The sequence below is a fragment of the Salvia hispanica genome, chromosome 5, assembly GCF_029641045.1.
Source record: "Salvia hispanica isolate PSC_SH4W2 chromosome 5, Shi_PSC_v1, whole genome shotgun sequence".
Lineage (NCBI taxonomy): Eukaryota > Viridiplantae > Streptophyta > Magnoliopsida > Lamiales > Lamiaceae > Salvia > Salvia hispanica.
This window is the reverse complement of record NC_142696.1, coordinates 32,980,571-33,001,009: the sequence shown is the minus strand read 5'-3', so window position 1 is coordinate 33,001,009 and position 20,439 is coordinate 32,980,571. Positions and strand designations below refer to the sequence as shown.

The 20,439-nt window shown below is 36.7% G+C and overlaps 2 protein-coding genes across 3 annotated transcripts; one reads left to right on the top strand and one right to left on the bottom strand.

Annotated features, from left to right (window-relative positions):
- Positions 1 to 827: 827 nt before the first annotated feature.
- On the bottom strand, positions 828 to 8,230 carry MSH3 (homolog of DNA mismatch repair protein MSH3). Of its 2 annotated transcripts, none has more exons than XM_048085978.2 (13): positions 7,234 to 8,230; positions 5,775 to 5,969; positions 5,495 to 5,659; positions 5,306 to 5,404; positions 4,946 to 5,191; positions 4,317 to 4,571; positions 4,090 to 4,221; positions 3,554 to 3,814; positions 3,398 to 3,469; positions 2,641 to 2,790; positions 1,869 to 2,351; positions 1,378 to 1,688; positions 828 to 1,189 (listed from the first exon to the last, which is right to left on the bottom strand). In XM_048085978.2, the coding sequence occupies exons 1-13, from the start codon at positions 8,104 to 8,106 to the stop codon at positions 1,186 to 1,188; spliced, it is 3,246 nt and encodes a 1,081-aa protein (XP_047941935.1). In that variant the 5' UTR covers positions 8,107 to 8,230; the 3' UTR covers positions 828 to 1,185. The 2 variants fall into 2 exon arrangements, with proteins under 2 accessions (XP_047941935.1, XP_047941934.1); XM_048085977.2 differs by having other exon boundaries at positions 1,386 to 1,688.
- A 7,926-nt stretch (positions 8,231 to 16,156) lies between these two features.
- On the top strand, positions 16,157 to 17,467 carry LOC125187523 (WD repeat-containing protein RUP2). The gene has a single exon (XM_048084129.2). It carries the CDS (start codon positions 16,201 to 16,203, stop codon positions 17,344 to 17,346), a length of 1,146 nt encoding a protein of 381 aa, XP_047940086.1. The 5' UTR covers positions 16,157 to 16,200; the 3' UTR covers positions 17,347 to 17,467.
- The last annotated feature ends 2,972 nt before the right edge of the window (positions 17,468 to 20,439 follow it).

The window sequence follows — 20,439 nt, the reverse complement described above, 5'->3', positions numbered from 1 at the left end:
ATTCTTCAGCCTGCACTATCATTTGTGTACGGATTCATGGTTGTAGAGAATCAATTGGAAAATACTAGTACATGTCTTTGTCCCAAATTGATGTCACATTTCATTTTTATAAAAAACTTGTCCCTCGTATCAATATACTCCCTCCGTCCCATTAAATATGCAACATTTACGAATCGACTATGTAGTGTTGTTTTGTAAGTTAATGGAAAGAGGATAAAATAAGAGAGATGAAAAAATAGCGATAGCAATATTTCAATTCTAGAAAACTTTTCATTTTTAATGGGACAAATTAAAAAGGAAAACGTTACATATCTAATGGGACAAAGGGAGTATAAAATTATATGATCTCTATTCACTTTACACACAAAACAATAATATCTCTTAAAATTTCGTTTCATCACCCAAATGTGACATCTATTATAGGACCGAGGAATTATATAAATTTAATTTAGAATAAATACTTGAAGAATGTAAGCTGTTAAATGTACACGCTCCAAATGGTGGTTACTAGTTAGCCACAAATCAAAAGAATAAGAGGTCATATATATAATAAAATAAACGAAAATACAGATATAGCAATAAAGTCAGAGGGCTAGTATATGAATTTAAATTTTGGTCAACTTTCCAAATTCCAAGTACTTGAATAAATTGGTAATACAGACTGATGTATATACCCATTGATAATTTGATATAGACATAGTTGATGTTAAAATTATATAAATAGCGTATTCAAACAAAAAGTCTTGTGGCCGGTTGCATCGTTAATTTAATCTCAATCCTCAGTGTTGGTATTGAAATTAACAAAATTAACCTTAAAGTTCAAAAAGTAGAAAAAGGATAAAATATCCGAAAATTATAGAATCATCAGTAATACTAATAGCAAAACATATAGTAGTACTACTCTAGGCCACATAAAAGTTCAAAAAGATACCTGATTGATTCTAAATAATCGGAGATGATCTGCATACATTTAGGATAGAGGCCAACTAGATAATCAGAGTAAGAACACCATGCTACAAAACCGCCTACACGTGCAGCCTCTTACGTTAGTCCTGAAATGGATAGACTACAATTACCAACACAGCCGAAGCATGCTCGCATTCCAGTGGCAGCGTTACATATGCATCTACAGAGAGTTTGATTGTGATAACGCTCATTTTTTATATTTCCCCAGTCTACCTCTGTTTACCTGGAAAAGCATCGAGGTTTCAATGAATAAAATGTGCCAAGTCATGCAGAAGGAGAAAAAAACCATTAGTTTGAATACTAGCATAACACACTCATCATTCAACCACCAAATAATTTAACACATTCGCAAAGATGAATAAGAACATCGACAGTTTCCATCATAAATTTCTTGCAAAAGACAAGTTTTACCTATTTACCAGCTTGTCGGCAAGGCTTTTAGCATGCTCCAAATTATGGAGCCTCTTTACAGCACCATCTTCATTTTGGATGGCAAGATTTAAGTGAAAGAATATATCCTTGTAAGCTTTCTCAACTTCTTCTGAGTTTTCATCTGCTTGTGTGTGCAACCAATCCATAGGTACACAGGCATGATCTGAATCTTCAGATTTATCATGAGACTTTGAACTGTTGTGCAAAGACTTGCTGCTCTCTCTTTCGCATACCTCTACTTCTAACTTAGCTGCCATCATAACAGCACGTCTGATGCATGAAGAAGGTAACTGCAATCAAGATTAAACATAAGTGTCAATAGAACATAAGACAAGAGAAGTCTTAGGTCAAGAAAGCCATAGCTCAAGTCCAGGAATATGAATATCCGAATAACCTAGGTCACTATACTTGTTAGTACTTCACAATTATTGCTTCAACCAAATTTTTTACAAAGAGTGTCAAAAGCATACCTGTGCAAGTTGAGCGACCTTAAACCCAAAACTTCTCTCAGACACCCCAGGCACAAGCTTGTAAAGGTAGGTTACATCTTCATGATTCACAGTATCCACCTCCTTGAGCTCCGCATCAACATCCTTCTCTTGTGTCAAATAAGAAACATGGAATGCTCCGACAGATCCTGGGAACTCATTTCTAATGCTGAGTATTTCTGGATAATGTGTAACGAAGAGGACCATACATCTTTTATGCTCAAGTAGGTAATGCAATGTAGCATAAGCAATAGCCACACCGTCATGTGTACTTGTGCCTCTTCCGAGTTCATCAATTATGACCAATGAGCGGGATGTGCAGGTTTGAAGAATGTGAGATGTCTCGCTCAATTCTTCCAAGAAAGTGCTTTTCCCTAGCTGAATACTATCCGAAGCTCCCATCCGAGTGAAAATGCCATCAACAACATGCAATTTTGCTGATGATGCTGGAACGAAGCAGCCAACCTATGGAAATCAGAAGAACAGATACTGAAGAGTGAAGAGGATCTAGCTTCTAAAACATTGTCATAGGAAGAATGGAATGAACAACTTGTACACGCCTCATAAAATAAAAGTGATTTGTGTAATGTAAGTCATAATAACATTTGACAAACTCAATGTAAGTGATTACGGTCACGTGAGTGCAATAATTCATTTAAAATCTACTTTTGAATTGGCAAATCTAAGTCTAAATATCACATACCCATTCTTGGTTTCTATTCTACACTAAGTTTACTCACAATTTTACTATTACCTGAGCCAAGAGAGAAATGAGAGCAACTTGTCTTATATAGCAACTTTTTCCGCCCATGTTTGGTCCGGTAATAACTTGACAGTATTGCCCATCTGCATGCAAATTTGTGTCATTTGGAACAAAAGTATCCTGCAGGATATTCTCCATAACCTGTCGAAGTTAATGAGCAGAAAGCCTTAATCAAAATTGCAGGCTAATTACACTCTAAAATGTCTTAGAATGAATAATCACATACAGCTCCTAGCTAATTAATCTTCAATGGCTATCATGACAGATATCGAGAACTATCATTGCACTTGGTGTTACATACTTATGCAGCAAAGCTATTTTATCCCAGTAAGCTTGTAAATCCCACTAACAAGCAGAACAGAAAGTACAAGTCACTATGAGGAAAATCTCTTCCATTGCCCAATAGCATTAATGCATTATTAATCAGGAGAACACAGTTACACACATAAAAATGAAAAACTATAATTATAAGTGGAAAAAAATGGCAACTAAATTAATACAAATATGGCTATCAGATGGATATGTCCATATACTTATAAGTGAAATAAAACATTATACATGTAAACTATAATATGAAGACTCCATGGTTAAACCTCCTTGACATTCACAATTGCTTCAAGTGCAAATAACCATGATAATCATAACTTTAGTCCAGCAAAAAAAAAAGCATGAAAAGATGGGAAGAATATTAAAACAAAAATGAAAGCTAACAAATGGACAAACACCAATACAGATGTAGACTACATACTGGATGTCGGCCACTATTGATGATAATCTGATTAGGCTCCTCATCACTTACAAAAACAGGTCGAACATAATTCTGCAATGATAAAGCAAATTCAAATATTAGCAAAAGCCCTTGGAAAATTATGCATATGAAGTCGGAATCATATAACAACAGAACCTTATTCCTAGATAGCATGGCAAGTGAATTTAAACAGTCCAAAGTGGCTAATGCTTGAACGGCAGCCTGAAACTCAGAATAGCATCCACCAAATGTTTTCAAAAACCCTTCCCAAGTGGCTCGACAAACAATTGACAGCTCCTCGTTAGCCAGAGTTAATTGGTCTAAGGCATTCAATACTTCAGGTGGATGGTACCTAATTGTTTTCTTCGTGCTATTTACTTTAACCCAATTTGAAGGTATCCTAACATCAAGAGACAGCTGCAAACAGAGGTTATGTCAATGCAGGGAAGTGGAACAAACATACATAGAGTCATAGACCGGTACATCTTATATAGAAATAAAGAACAACCATTCACATAAGAGAAAATCCGAGCTTATAATTAAAATAGGCACAAAATGAAGCAAGCACATGCAATAGTTAATGGACAAAGTTATGTTAAGGAGATGAAGTTGTTAAGGGAGGCACATGGGGGCTGTACTGAGAAATCAAAGAAGCTATTGATCATACCAGAAATTTAATTTAATAGAAGTACCTCTATCAAATGTGTGACTCCAGATACAGTTGTAAATTCAAGATTGTGCATACGCAGTTGTTTGCGATACTGAAGAAGCAATTCATGCAACATCTCATTGGCCAATTGCACTTTGTTTTTGGCTGAAGCAACCTACAAAAGCAACAAACATTTATGCAAATTTAGATCAAGGTATGACAGAGCTTACAGAATAATCTGGATGGGCACACATGCTCTCTCGATCATACCTCTGAGAAATTTCCATCAGAAACAATAAAAAGGTTATGAAAATCCCGTCGATCAGCAGCTTCTTTGCTAAGATGAGACAGGAGTCTTGCTGCAGTATTTATAACACTGGAGGATGAGGCTGTGAATATCACCTTTCTCAACAAACCAGAGTGCACAGTCCTGTCTCTGAGACTGTTGTTTATGTCCTCTATATGACCTTGAAGTTGATGCAATTGTCTTCCAGCAACCAAGAGAGCTTGAACAACTGCAATGAACTGTACAGTGTTCCCAAGAATATAGTCATAAATACTACATGAGAGGAAAGCTGTAAAGAAGAAACTGCATAGAAAATGTTGGATCCAAAGCAGAAAGGTAATTTCATGAATAATTAATACCGACCTGGAATGAAATTAATACAGTGAAAGATGATGAAACAAATATTACACAGCAGAAAACTCACCTAGCACATGAAAATAATTTCTCAGGAATCAAAAGTATTAATAGGGCTTGAACTTCACGGAAGGAAGTTTAAAAAGGACTAGATCAGAGTTTATATGATATTAGTAAGCAATGGCACTCGCATGAAGAGCAGCGTAGATTACGATAGGGCTGAACATCAGAGCATTTTAGGTCAATTTTTATTGGTTACCTCAGATGGGGTAGCAGTTCGATGAAAAATTCTTGTAATCCCACGTTGAACATCAGGTGCTCGTCCTAAAGTGGTCAAAACAGATGATATTGTATGATGGAGTTCAGGCTGCACTACCATGATGTCAGGATTTTCCTCTTTTGAACCAACCTCAGACACTGAACAAGAGCCCATGGATTTCAATATTTCAGAAACAGCATCTGAACGTGCATAGATCATGTTTCTATCACATAAAGGATGAGTTACCTGCAAAATAATATTGAGAAAATCAAGTAAAACACATCAATAAGCATAAGTAGCAGAAGGGGAAGGGAAACCAAATCTTATAGAGAACATGGCAGGATCTAGTATACTCCATACCCAGTGTCTGAGAAGCCTAGATCCAAAAACAGTAAGGGTATTGTTTATGCATTGCAACAGGGATCCACATTCGGAACCATCATAATTATTCTTCAGCACCTTCACTTGGACATGGTAATCAAGAATCAAGATGAGACTGCCTTTGAAACCGGGTTGCATAGAACCCTAAAATATGACTAAACCACTGACCTCTAGCTGTTGAAGAGCATTGGCTGAAAGGGTCATCTCTGTGATGCTAGCAAAAGGTCGAAACGAAGCTTCCAAACAAAGAATTCTTTCAAACCCAAATTGTTTCAGGTGATGAATTGTTAAAGCTAATGCTTGAATGACTAACTCAGGCATAGCTTTTAACCCCTTCAGATTGAATAAATCGTAAGGCAAAAAAAAACACTTATCAGCAATATAAGCATGACATGGATACGTTTGACAAGTGACAACTAAAAAGGCCATAAAATGAAGTCAGTCGGACCTCAAACCTCAAGCAGTTATTGCCTTGGCCATTTGCAGCTATAATGTTCTGTTGGTCACCACAGGTGTTGTTACTTTTGCTTAAACTCTCATATAGTGATATCAATTCAGACAGGCCACCACCATCCCGTAAGCTACCTTGCGAAGCATGCATGACTCGGACATTTGAGGCAGGTCCAGCATATGCCAGTAGCAACTAAACAGGGAAAGACTAAATCAATAAGTATATATAAATTGTTGGCATAAAGAAAGAACCTTGATGATGCAAGGATATGCACATGAAACACAAAAACTGTATCAGGATAAGAGGTTGCTCAATGTCAAGTCTGCAACGTGCATCACTTTCCAATTCTTCTAGAAGACAAAAGTCATCGTTGTCTCCAAGGGTAGTTAGAAATGATGGCAATTAAAAGTTCGTTTGTGGATAAGGTTTTGTGACTTAAAACATACTTTATGTTCAGACTGTTTCTAAAACATCCAAACCTAGAATGATCAATTACAAAAGTGAAAATTCATAAGTTGCCAAGCAATCTAGAAATGTTTTACAGAAAACTTAAAAGAAATATATATCAATGAAGATTAGAGGAGACAAATAAAGATCACATATTTAAGACTGTACAAAAAACGTTTTTAACTCTGTTTTCTTGTTTTGTTTTTTTCTATTAGGGTAGATCTCTGCAACTTCTGGTTCCAGTTTCCATAAACGAGGTCTAAATCTAATGACATGTTTATAGAATTCTTAGTTACAGTTTCTATAGATGACCTGAGTAATTCATTGATGACAAAAGATTGGCCTCTCTGTGTAGATTGAATTATTAGACATATGTAACAGCCATGGTTTTGTGTCCCATTAACAAAATCTAGTTTTTATAGAATGTTTTCGAGAGGAATTAATTCTGATGACAGTTAAGAGACAGTACGGCCTATGTTAAATTTAATTGTTGGATTTTTCTGAAACCTCTGACCTGGACCACGACATCAAAATTTCATAGAGCATCAGGGAATGCATTTAAAGTGTAAAATAGGTGCTAAAACTGCGGTGTTTATCCCATGAGAAGAAAAAGACTCTAAGCAATTCCTGAAATAAATATTCCAACCTTCAGAGATTGAAATATCAATTCTTCTTAATTAGGTAATAGTGTAATACTTAAATGGAAAAAGAACTACCATGACCAGATGTATATCAAGTTAACATTCCACAGATGATCCTAATATGGTTATCAACAGAAGTCAAAATTCTATTAGAGAATCTTACAATAATGAAAAACTGACAATATCAAAATTTCTTAATGGTAAAAGCATAAGTGAATCCAAATATATGATAAAGGTCGCCTTGTCATAACATTATTTAATTTTTCCATTTCTGACACCTCCCAATGTCGTGTGACATACAAGAAGCACAATATCAATACTATGCAACCAATTTTCCATAAGAAATCAAGAACGAATATTAAAACAACCTTCTCGGTCTGCTTAGACAGAGGCCTTCTAAGAAGCAACTCAGCAGGAGTCAAACTAAAAACCATAGCCTCCAATCCAGCTCTCGTAAAATCATCATCAAACTCGCGATAAACAACGTCGCCAGTCGAAATTTCAACCGCCACAGCCCCAATCCTCGCATCCGCTTCCCCACCCCTCTCCACTACACAAAACAGATAATTACTACACGACCCGGACCCGCACCCCTCCTCTCCACCCCCTAAATCCTCAGCAGCCTCGAGAGTAGCCTTGGTGTACAGGGCCGACAGCCCCCGGCAGAAAGGAGCAGACTTATTTGCGCCGTGAGCCTTGATGGCCGCAGTCTCAGTTTGTTTGACAACACCAACCTTATACCCCGCACTAACAAGCCTCCTCACATGAAAATTCAGCCTAAAAGTTGGCACACTAGCAGTTAAGAAGTTGTGATCCATGTATGCATAAATACCTAAAACTCTAGCAGCATTTTCAGCATCCTCCCCAAAAAATCGATATTTATACCCAACCTCAATCATCAGAAGCACGTCAGGGTACTTGTTTTTGAGGTCTATTACCTGATTCTCTAATGGAGTGTACTTAGGGTTTCCGGATTTTGGGAAATTGGTGATTCGGGAAGGTTCTAGACGATCGAGGGAGGGTTCTAGGAGCTTGCTGAGGAACTTCTGGTGAAGGATAGGATCGGGATTGGGGATGTCGGTGAGTTTGTTGTGGATGTGATCGGTTTTGAGGCGTTTGGCGGGGGAGAATGAGACGGTGGTAGCGATTTTGGGGGGTGGGGTTGAGGGAGGGTTTCGAGCGGAGGGGTCGGGTTTGGGGGCGAAGAAACGGGAAATGATTTGTTGTTTTTGCTTGCCCATTGTAGTGAGGCGTGAGCTATGGTGGTCGGGGAAGAGGCGCCGCGCCGCCTGTTTGCAGCGGTGCTTCTGTTTTTGACGTTTCGTAATTCTTCGGATTTGGCGCCACGCACCATTCCAACTGTTGTATCACTCTCCCTTTTCTTTTTTTTAATAAATACATATTATTCTAATATTGCATTAATTTAATAGTTTTAAAATGTAGTACTAAATTCATTACACAAAATTTCAAAAATATCAAAATTGTAATCACGTGGAAAATTTGTTTAATATGGAGGAAAGATGGCTTAAAACTAGTTATATATGCTAATTTTTTAATAATTATTTTTCAAAATGATATTATTAGATTGCATTAGGTGAATTTCATATAGAAATTCAACGTAAATTAAAGAATATATTTTCAAAAAATAAAAAATACTCCTAAAATTATATAGTTATACTCCACTGGTCTAAAGGTAGTCGAGTCGTATTTTTTTTGGGATTATCTCAAGATAGCTGAGTCATTTTTTTTTAACAAAAATTTTATCATCTCTCATATTTACTCTCTCTTGGTCTCTTTTACTTTATTCTCTATCTTACATTGTTATTTTCACTTTATTATTTAACACATCAATTTTTTAAATCTCGTGAATAAAGACTCTAATAATCTTAGAACAATTAACAAAGGGAGTATTTACTACTAAACGATGTGATCTTAGAACAAAGGGAGTAATATTCGAAGTATTCATAGGATATTTATACATGTACCGAGATAAGAACTATATGGAACGAAAATGATCAATAAAATAATAGAGAAAAGGAACTTATGGAAAAAAACGAACGATACAAAAATAAACAAAATGAAATTTATAAAACTAAAACGAACAATAAATATAAATAAACTAATCTTGTAAAACTAAAATAAATACTATCTGAGTTCATTGCGATAGAGATCATAGACTATGGAGAAATACATAAGAATTGAACAATGGCAATGATAACAGTAGTAATATCTAAGTATACAAACCAACGTCCATGGTAATCAGAGCTACTTCCTAATCTATACATATATATAAAAGCCGAAATTTGATCTTATTTTAAAATATTTATAAGTTACGGATGAATTTTAATATTTATAAAATAAGTATGTTTAATATAGAAAATGAAAGGTTAGAAAGGTTTAATGACATTATTATTAGATTAGCCAGCAGTTTAATAAAAAAAAAGGCTTAAATATTGATATTTAGCCTTATCATCTAGTTAAGAGTATTTGAATTGTCGTTACTTTTTTTTTATAAGTGATAGCTATGGCTATTATAGGGTCATATTCTAAATGCTTATAGCACCCTAATTCAAAATCAAGATTAAATCTCCACCTTTAAATTTTAAAATGAGTGAATGAGATTAAAGCTCACAAATCTCAATAAATAGTAGACAAAATATCAACAAAAGCATAATATCGTCATTATGTTATCATTGATAATTTTCGTGAGTGTTTTTTATATCAACATTGTGTGTTACAAATATCGACAATATGACATTAGAATATCAACACAAGGACAAGAAAATATCAACACATTTTTATTGAGATTGGACATGCATAACATTGGGATTTTGCCTACAATATATTGAGATTTTTTGTTGCATTTGTTGATAAAAGTTGTTAATCAACATGTACGAAAATTGAAATATAATTTATCAAATTTCATCACCCGAACATCGTCGGAACATATGCAATTGAGATCTCGTTGGAATCCTTATTAAATTATCTTTAATTTGATATATTTTTTGCGAAAAAATAATTTAAATTGAGAGAGTTACGTAAATTTAAAGATTTGAGATGATTTTGAGGAGAGAGAAAGTAGTTAGTTATAATTACCATATAAGATTTGACGTTAATATGCTTTCAATTTAATTAATAATTATTTAAATTTAAAATATATTACATTTGGCATTATATCAACCACAAGATCTTCTAATCTAATGGTTAAAAATTGGTCTCAATTTTGGATTGATAATTAGTTAGGAATTGATCACCTCCCGGCTACTATAAATATAACTATCATCACCTCAAATCTTACATTAAATATTTGTTCATATATAGCATGCTACTTAGAGCATCCACAGTAAGAATAGGTCAGTCATAGGCCAGTCACTCTCTCTCTCTGCCACGTCAGCAGCACTAAAAATCCACCCGTCACATCAGCATTTTACTCAAATAGGCTAGCCTTAGGCCAGCCATAGGTCAACCGCAATAAAAATCATTCAAAACAATCACATTTACGGAATTAAATTTACGATTAAATTACAGAATTAAATTTACAAGACATATACGGGAAAATTCATTAATTGCATTAAAAAAAAGTACATTCATTTAAAAAAATAAATTACATAATAAAGAAAAAAAACTATCGTCGTGCAGTCTTCCGTGCCCACAACTCTTCAATTATATCCTTTTGGAGTTGAATATGAGCATCCACTTGGCGCATGTCAGCATATTCCTGGAGGCGGCCGACTTCATCGTGAGGTACCCCATTTCGTACGCTAGGGGTGCCGTTCCGTGGCTTGGACCGGCTTCATCGTCATTGGCCCAACTAGTCAGTTGTACGCCTTCGTTTTCGACGATCATGTTGTGCATGATAATGCAGGCGTGCATTATATCAGCAACGCATTTGACATCCCACAAACGCGTTGGACCCTTAATTGCCTCCCATCAAGACTGGAGCACACCAAATGCGCGCTCCACGTCCTTGCGCGCCGACTCCTGCCGTTCCGCAAAGTAGCCCTTCTTGTCATCCGCCGCGTGCCTGATCGTCTTCACAAAGACAGGCCACCTAGGGTATATCCCATCCGCCAAGTAGTAGCTCATATCATGCCGGTTGCCATTGGCCACAAATGAGATGGTTGGACCGATGCTCTAACACTTCTCGTTGAAGAGGGGCGACGAGTTGAGGACGTTGAGGTCGTTGTTCGACCCGACTACCCCAAAATACGCATGCCAGATCCACAACCGGTAATCAGCTACGGCCTCGAGGATCATCGTGGGATTCTTTCCCTTGTAGCCGGTCGTGTAGGCCCCTTTCCAAGCAGTTGGACAGTTCTTCCACTCCCAATGCATACAATTTATGCTGCCTAACATCCCGGGGAACCCATGCTGCTCCCCGTGCATCTGTATCAGATCCTGACAATCTTGGGGGGTAGGGCTTCGAAGGTACTACTCACCGAAAATTTGAATCACGCCCTGACAGAAAAACTTCAGACATTCCAGAGAAGTCGTCTCACCGATGTGGAAGTACTCATCCCACATGTCTGTCGCGCCTCCGTAGGCCAACTGCCTGATTGCCGTTGTGCACTTTTGGATAGGGGTGTGGCCTAGTCTGCCAGCCGCATCGCCTGAAGCGGAAATAAAGATATCGACGCTCCAAAGCGTCAACGATACGCATAAACAATTCCCTGCGCATTCTAAAACGCCGCCTGAACATGTTTGCTGGAAACCGCGGGTCCGGAGCGAAGTAGTCGTCATATAGCCGCTGATGTGCAGCTACGTGATCCCGATAAATCACTGCTCGGCGGTGGACAGCCGGTGGAGGGCGAGTTACCGCCTGCTGTTAGACCCTTCGCATGTACCGCTCTAGCTCGCGGTTCATGTAGGCCTCCATAGCCTCGTTCATATGCCGTTCGTACTCCTCAGTATCCCCACCACTACCACCACTACCACCACTGCTACCACCCGCGTTACTCATCGCTCGATGTTGCTCTTGTACAGAAATTTAGAGAGAGAGAAAACTCGTTAAAACAAGTGGTGCAAATGAAAATGAAACTAAAATCGCGTATATATAGGTTTTAAAAAAAAACAAAAACAAAATTGGCGCTGGCCGATCGGCACACCACAATGGCGGCCAGCGCCCTCAAATCGGCTAGCCCACGGTGATTCTTTCGCTGATTCGCGATTGACCGATCCCAATAGTTCGGCTAGCCGACCGGCTAGCGACGTGAATCGGCTAGCCTGTGGGCTAGCCGCTATTGTGGATGCTCTTATATTTCCGATATTGAAGTTTTATTCAAAGATATAAATAAATTACTTTTTAAGTTTTGATAAGTAAACATTATCTTAGTTATAAATTATAAATAAATAGCCAATAGTTGAAGATGGGAACTTTCTCAAAAAGAATGATCTTCAAGCTCACCGATAAAGGCAGCCAGGGTCATTTATCCCACCACTCCATTTTCATACTACTTTTATTAGTCAATTATTTGAAAATTAAATAGTTGCGCATTGATGCTATTGCTAAACGCATTGATCAATACGTTCTTTGGCTTTTCTACCTTCTACACAATCGAACCATTAATTTCTTTTTTTGACTAGCAATTTTTTTCTCTATAAATTTTCTCACTTATTGAATCATCACACATTATCAAGCAATTTTCCTCTCATAACTAAAAACGTAAGAGAAAAAAAAATGGCTTCATCCACCACTAGAAACTCTATGAGATCCTCACTATTGAAAATGAAAATTAACACTCTTTTTCCTCTATTAGGAATCCTCCAACATATCATTATAGTTGGGTTTTGAATCATTATGCTAAGAGTCTCTTATATTATCTTGCAGGTATTAGAATCTATTAAAGCATTGACGGTGTTTGATGACTTTACAACTAAGGCTAAAATTGTTCAAGCGGGGCATGCAACAATATTGATAATTTATACATAATGATGAATGATAGCTACCGCTATTATCTATTATATATGTTGGTTGAGTTTATCCTATGCAGATCTCATGTTAAAACATGGTTTGGTTTGTAGCTTTATGAGTATAATGGAAGGGAATGACTTGGTGGTGAATAATGAAATAACTTTACTTGAGTCCGTCACTCAAAAATCTTTTGATTAGCTTATCACACTATATTGTCAGAATCTAACAGTCTCCACACGATCCTATTTTCTTTGTGTTTATATAGTAATAATATTTATCTATTTTTACTATCATATTTTGTATATAAATATAATTATATTTTAATCTATTTTTATATTACCTTTCTCAATCAAATTTTTTAACTCTTTAAAAAATACTATAGATTATCATTTTATTTCAGGTCGTTGTCTATTAATTATTTTTGTTGATTTTTGAGGACATGTTGTTAAACTATTATAGACTTGAATACTATTCAAATACTATTAAATTTTTGTAGATTATCATTTTAGTTAGTCAAATTCAAATACTATTAAATATTTAAATTTGGTCATTTTTTAAACAATTTTCTATTCAAACTCAATTGTTCCATGATTTGAATTATGTGGATCATGGCCTTTCAAAAATAAAACAAAAACGGAATAAGATTTATTAACTATTTCAAATTAGAGTAAATAAAATAAAATGAACCGTGCATAGCACGGGTGTGAGTTCCTATTATGTTGGGGATTTCTTTGATTTTCTCGCCGAGAGTAGAGACGACTCAGACGACTTTTAAGTCAAAAATAATTAATTCTATTCGGACGTGGATCCTTGGTATTGCAATGAGGCTACACATCCTCATATGAATTTCAAGTTCAAAAAAGAAGAGATCCAAATGTAATATAGGAAATTTAAGAAATGATTTTATTTTATTTTTTGTATATATAAACTTGTTGAATTTTGTAATGGTAGTTGTATGGAACTATAATTAGCCATACAAAAAATATTGGTATATGTAAATAAAACTGAAAGCGCTGTACTAACATGCAGCATTCATTGGCAAAGAAAAAGCCACGCCTCTATACTATATATGTCTAAACAAAATTGAATGTACATTCTTGAATTAATCAATTGAGTGACCCATCATCATATTCAAAAATGAGTTCTTCATTGTTTATAAAGTTTAAATTTATCTTTCCTACATCCCATCAATGCCATTTATGAACATACACATCAATATTGCTAACTACACGAATTATTTTGCTAAAGGGCATTTTGGTAAGAATGACTTGTTTTTAAATTTGTGGATATGATTTTTGTATTCACTATGTAAAATGACTATTTCCAGCTAGTAACAATTCAAGAGTAATATATCTCCTCAGATAAAGTCCCAATTTAATTAATCTCTCTACGTAAAGATGATTTTCTCCTTCATAAAGAAATATAAGTATATTTCATATTTCCATTGTATCGTGTGCCGATCCACACAAATTAATAACAAAGCGATTGAGGGTGACAATACAGAAATACATATATATTTTCAGACCAATATGCTTGTGTGTGCATATATGAAAATGCGTGACATATTATTAAGGTAAGGTACTAACTAGCTAGCTCTATATATATGTGCATCATGAGATAGAAATAGAGGATAAAAGGCCTGGCTTAGACCACGTAATATGCTGGTGTCGATGAGCCTATGTCCACATATCTTAAATTATAAAGCTTACTGAATTAGAGGCTTATATACGACCAACCATTCTCTATTTCTCTCCTCCACTTGCACAATTATACTCTCAATTCATACATCATTTCCCAACTGTCCAACAATTCAAAACCCAAATTTCTTTTATTTGGTCAAATAATTTTTTATCGTCTCTTACTGCACAAGTGATATACTACTCTATGTTACAATTTACATTTTACAAGGTGGAGTATATAAGTATACTTAATTGTATTGTATAGATATTGGCGGTGAAAGGAATATGTCCTCAGAGCACTCCCAATGGTTTGGGGATAAACTCCCTTATTTCTCCCTAACTCCTGCCACATCAGCGCCACATCAGCACCGAAATTTATCCTCAGTTTTTAGCCAACTTTTAGCCAACCTCTGCAATGGTTTCTCCCTTATTTCTCCCTAACTCAACATTTCATTTTTACATCATCACTAATTTAATTGTTTTATTTTTATATATAATAAAGCTAGCTTATTTAATTTATAAGATAAAACAAATAATAGTAATAAAGTTCGTTGTATTAAACACGGGTACACATTACAACGAAGAAAATTAAATAAAAAAAAAGTACACGAATGGAAAAAAAAAATCAAAAAAAAAAATTCAAAGAAAAAAAAATTCAAGGGCGGTGGGCGCGGTTTCTATTTGCCCACAATTCTTCGATGATATCGTGTTGTAGTGCTTGATGGGCCTCCTTCTGGTGTATGTCCATGAACGCCTGGAACCGTTCATGTTCGTTGTGCGGTACACCCTGGCGGGCGGACTCGGTTGAGACACCCTGGCGGGCGGACGCGGATTGGCCGTTGGGGGGGTGGCTGCTGCATTCGAGCGATCTCGCTTTGTATACGGCGGGAGATATAGTTGTTGATTGGGTTGTTGGCGAAACCCGCTACATCCCATCCGGTGGGAGCGGGAGACGATGAATCAGAACTCATTTAATAAAGATGGAGAGAAAAAAGATTGAAAATTTGTGTGAATGAAGTTTGTGGGTGATGAATGGAGGAAGAGGATGAAATATTTATAGGGGTAGAAATTAGAATATGACCGTTGAGGAAAAAAAAAATAAAAAAAAATTGATCATCGCCGGATTATCGCCGAACAGCTCCCCACAGTGGCCGGCGATGATCCGGCGATAGCCCGGCGTTAAAACGCCGCTTGGCGTAATTTCGGTAGGAATTTCGCCGGATTATCGCCGAACTCCTCCCAATAGCCGGCGATATCCGGCGAAAAATCGCCGGATTTTCGCCGTCGCCATGGGGAGTGCTCTTATCCAAAAGAAAAAATAGTCGGCCTCTTTTGGGAACTGAATACACCCTTTTTATATCTGAGTTTACCTCTGTGCTTTTAGAATATGAGAGGGTAATTGGTTTTCCACAATAAGGAATCACGTTGGATTATAGCTCATTCTCACACATAATAGATAAGATAATTGGATTTTTTTTAATTATGTAACTTTGGGATTAATTGTCTAGTTGTATACAAAGCCATATAACGTTCACATGCTTCAATCTTAAATAGTATTTAAAACTAATAGATGCAAACCAAGTGCTTGGATTAATCCCGTTTCTTAATTAATTGGGAGTAAATCACAAAATTGAAGAATGCATTAAATTGAGACGTCAAAGCTAATTTAATGGTGTATTTATTTTTGATCCGTAGAATATACAAATAGAGGTAGTAATTCGCCTATGCTACCAATCGTCTAAAACATGCTCATTCACTCTCCGCCACAAACAGATTTAGGAGTCGAATGGCCAATGAAAAACTTGTCCTCCCATTTTCCCCTCCAAAATTCACAAATAATCTCAAATCCAAAACAAGAACTACACCATCATGTTAACGATGATGAAGCAAGATGTGATTGGGAATTCACTCTCTCCGCCGTCATTTCCTCCCCCGCCGGCAATTCCGACGCCATCGGGGTCGCAGAATTCGACGACGGCGGCGCCTTCCTCGCCACCGGCGGCATAGCGAGGAAGATCCGAATCTACGCGACGGAGACGTCGCTGAGATCGGGCGCATGCGACTTCTACATCTGCGCCTCGGCCAAGCTCAGCAGCCTCAAATGGCGCCCCGGGTCGGGCTCCCGGGTCATCGGGTCGGGCGACTACGACGGCGTCGTGATGGAGTACGACCTCGAGCGCCGCGTGCCCGTCTCCGAGCGCGACGAGCACGGCGGGCGCCGCGTCTGGGCCATCGACTACTCCCGCTGGGGGCCCACCCTCGGCGCCTCCGCCTCGGACGACGGCACCGTCCAGCTGTGGGACCCCCGCAGCTGCGACCGGTCCGTCGCCGCGGTCCGGCCCGACCGGTCCGCCCGCAGCCCGGTCTGCTGCGTGGAGTTCAGCCCCTTCGGCGGGCCCCTCGTGGTGGCCGGGTGCGCGGACCGGCGCGTCTACGGGTACGACGTGCGGAGGGCGGCCGAGCCGGTGTTCGTGATGGAGCGGCACGAGAAGGCCGTGACGTATACCAAGTTTATGGATGCGCGGACGATAGTGTCGTCGTCGGTGGACGGGAGCTTGGTGATGTGGGATGCGGAGGATGGGCGTGTGATTAGGACGTATCGAGGGCATGTCAACACGAAGAGATTTGTAGGGCTGTCCGTTTGGAGAAACGGGGGATTGCTGAGCTGCGGCTCCGAGAATAACCGGGTTTATGTGTATGATAGGAGATGGGCCGGCCCGGTTTGGGTCAGAGGGCTGGAAACCGGTCCGAGGACCGGGTGTGAACCGGGTTTTGTAAGCAGCGTGTGCTGGCGCCAGACCGGAGAGGAGCGGTGCATGCTGGTGGTTGGTGCTTCCGATGGGATGTTGCAACTATTTGAGGGTGAAAGAAAAAGTGGGGATGATTCATAATTTGATATGATACGTACTGTGCTATAGGATTATTGGTAGTATAATTTTTCTTATGTATTTAGAAAGAGTTTTACACTTTGACAAGAATTTATACTTACGTTTTCATCCTTATTTGATTTAATTCACTATTCAGAGTGTCCTACTATTACTTATTTTTATTTCATCATTTTTAATTACTTCCTTCAATTTCTATTTATCATCTAACTTGCACACATTTTAAGAAACGGGAAACAAAATGAGTGAATAGAGCTATTAATCTAAAATGAAGAAAAGTGACGGTGGACATTTCAAAATGGCAACTATGACGTTATTTCTTGTGTATGAATATTATTACTATAGCATATAAATGAAAAATAGTATGACAAGCGTTCAACATCAAGTAGCAATCAATTGCATGGCTTAGTGGTTATATCTGCCATATACATAAGCATTTCAATTTTTTTACTACTTTAGGCCGTGTGCACTTTATTAGAAGTTGGGTCAAATTTAGTAATTTGTTGGTGTTTGAGTGGGTGAGATTTAATTGTCATCAGTCCTATAAAGTAACGAGGGCCCGTATTGTTGAGTTTATGAAGCTACCTCAATATTCGTTTCAACAAATGAACGAAATATTACACTTCTACCTCTCGCATTCTCAATTTCTCGCAATTTCGAAGCTTCTTCTCCCATTGTTACTCAAATTGCACTACACGGTTTTTTATGGCGTTTTAGTCCACCTACAAAAAACACGATAATTTATAAATTCTAAAAGCTAGAAACTTATCTTATTTTTTCAGACTAAACGTTGGATTTGGGATGCATAAGTATGTGGGATCCATAACTATGATCATGTTTGTTTCTTTGCTTCCTGCGTCAACGAAGGTGAACAAGCAAGATTCTTTTACACCATATAATATCAAATAGATTTTCTCTAAACAGCAAAACACAAAGACTATAACTAAATTTTTTGCACTATATATTTGCACTCATAAATAATACTCCTACTAATATTAATATTCGATATGAAATTAACAAAATCTCAAATTCAATTTTGATAATGGAGTGCAATATAGCGAGTACGATATTTCTCATCTAACTAATAGGCGAGTATGAATTATACAAGTAAAATCAAGATTCTTTTTAGAAAATAATAAATTTTAGTACGCATCTAAAATTTCTGTGAGGGCCAATCTAATTCATTCTATGATGCTACCGGTGACCTTTATTATACTTTTCATAAATGTAAATGTCAAATTATGTGTAATCTACTTTTGGGCCACATTCTATAATGTTTTGCCTGGCCTAAATTTATTATTTCGTTTGTGGGCTTTAGTAGCTGGCCTATAGCCCGAGATGGACATGTTTTAAGGATAATTCTTTTATTCACCATATCCATTTTACCCCCTTCATCCAAAATAATAAATAATTAAAATGTAAATATAAATATAAATGTAAATATAAATATAAATATAAATATAATGAAATTTTTACAATAAATATTTGAACCAAGCCAGTAAGCGTAGCCACATCAACTGTCGTCCTTTAGTTTATTTAATTGAAGCTAAAATGCTTCAATTAGTATACCATAGAATTAGATGCTGGTGAAATTCAAATAACGAGAAGAAAAATATTTAATCACATGTAAATAGAGATATCAATGGTCTGTGCGGCTAGTTTTCTGCCCTATTGCAAGCCGATCGGTAGGAGATCCTCTCCACCCTACCATGACTATCATGATGACCACCGGCATGTCCACATCCATGTTCGGCAACTGATAATCAACCTAGATCGTGATATCAATTGATGCAAAACATGCCACATCAAACCTGTGTGGAAAATATAGAAACTCTAGTTTCTTGAATTTAAAATTTTAAAGCCACTATTTATGATTTGTTTGGAAACCTAATAACTCAAAAAAAATCAACTTATAAACTTTTTTAGAATGCCTAAAAAATACTCCATCGGTCCTATAAAAATAGAGATATTTGGGACGACATGAGTTTTAATATAGAGTAGTAATATACTTGTCATCTTTAATTTTGCTTTCATGGATAATAATTTTTATAAGTAATGTTTTTAAGGCTAATTAGTACTAGTAATATCTTTCATTCTAGTTTTACTTTAGAATGATAGTTGAGTTCCTTTTTTTTGTGATTGGATTTTGTAGTAGTGTGTTTCACGGACTAAAGCTAAGATTAAAGATTAAAGAATGTTTAAACGAATAAAATAAATATTTTGTGAGTGACAATTGTTTTTTTCTGTACAACAGGGTATGGTAATCATATTTTCAAATGATGATCATAATTATTTTGAGTCGTTATATTCAAAACATAAAAAAATGTAAGAAAAAAAAAGAAAATGATGAAAAAGAAAGAAAAAAAATGGCCTATGTTTAATATTTAAAATAATTACCAAAAATAGAAATGAACTATTTTTATGAGACATACTAAAATAGAAATAGTCTCTATTTCTGTGGGACGGAATAGTAATAAGTTGTCAATTTGGCCCTCAAATGATGTCAAATGATTAACATCAATTGTATGTTATGGGAAATGCGATGAATTTGACTCATCAGCCCGTTTCGCAAGAACTATACCAATTCTGAGTCATTTGACACAATTTATGTTTTTCGGCTTTTGCAATATCGTCAGAGGAGGATGAAACTGCTACATGTACGTGCTAATTAAATTTGTACTAATATGTTTTTACAAAATTAAATAGTGTGGCAATGAGATCATCATATTGGTATTTCAATCTTTCAATCATATATACATAAAAATAAGTTATCAATTCCCACCTACCTAAGGCGTGTATTTTTCTTCGTTACGTTATTATGGTCATTTTATAGCAATGGTTTGACAACGTTTTTGCATTTCATACTAAGAGTAAAACACACTTGCCGTCAAAGTTTTACTCTTTAAATTCGTTAATTTGGACTAATGATGGAATATAAATTTCCCACAGTTCGACTAAATAGACTGTTAATTGTATTTAACCTAGGTGGATTACTTAAATGAAATTAAAATACTTCACTCAAACTTCTATTGGCTAAGTTGAGTGCTTGACCTTACTAAAACATAAATTAATTGATGGTCTACTACTCTGCGCATGACT

Excerpts from the sequence above, each read along its gene's own strand:
- MSH3 (XM_048085977.2), bottom strand. The coding sequence starts at position 8,106 with ATGGGCAAGCAAAAACAACAAATCATTTCCCGTTTCTTCGCCCCCAAA. Across the intron at positions 5,192-5,305 it reads CTAGGCTTCTCAGACACTGG|GTAACTCATCCTTTATGTGA; the intron begins GTATGGAGTATA and ends ATTATTTTGCAG. Across the intron at positions 4,222-4,316 it reads CTGATGGAAATTTCTCAGAG|GTTGCTTCAGCCAAAAACAA; the intron begins GTATGATCGAGA and ends TTGCTTTTGTAG.
- LOC125187523 (XM_048084129.2), top strand. The coding sequence starts at position 16,201 with ATGCTCATTCACTCTCCGCCACAAACAGATTTAGGAGTCGAATGGCCA.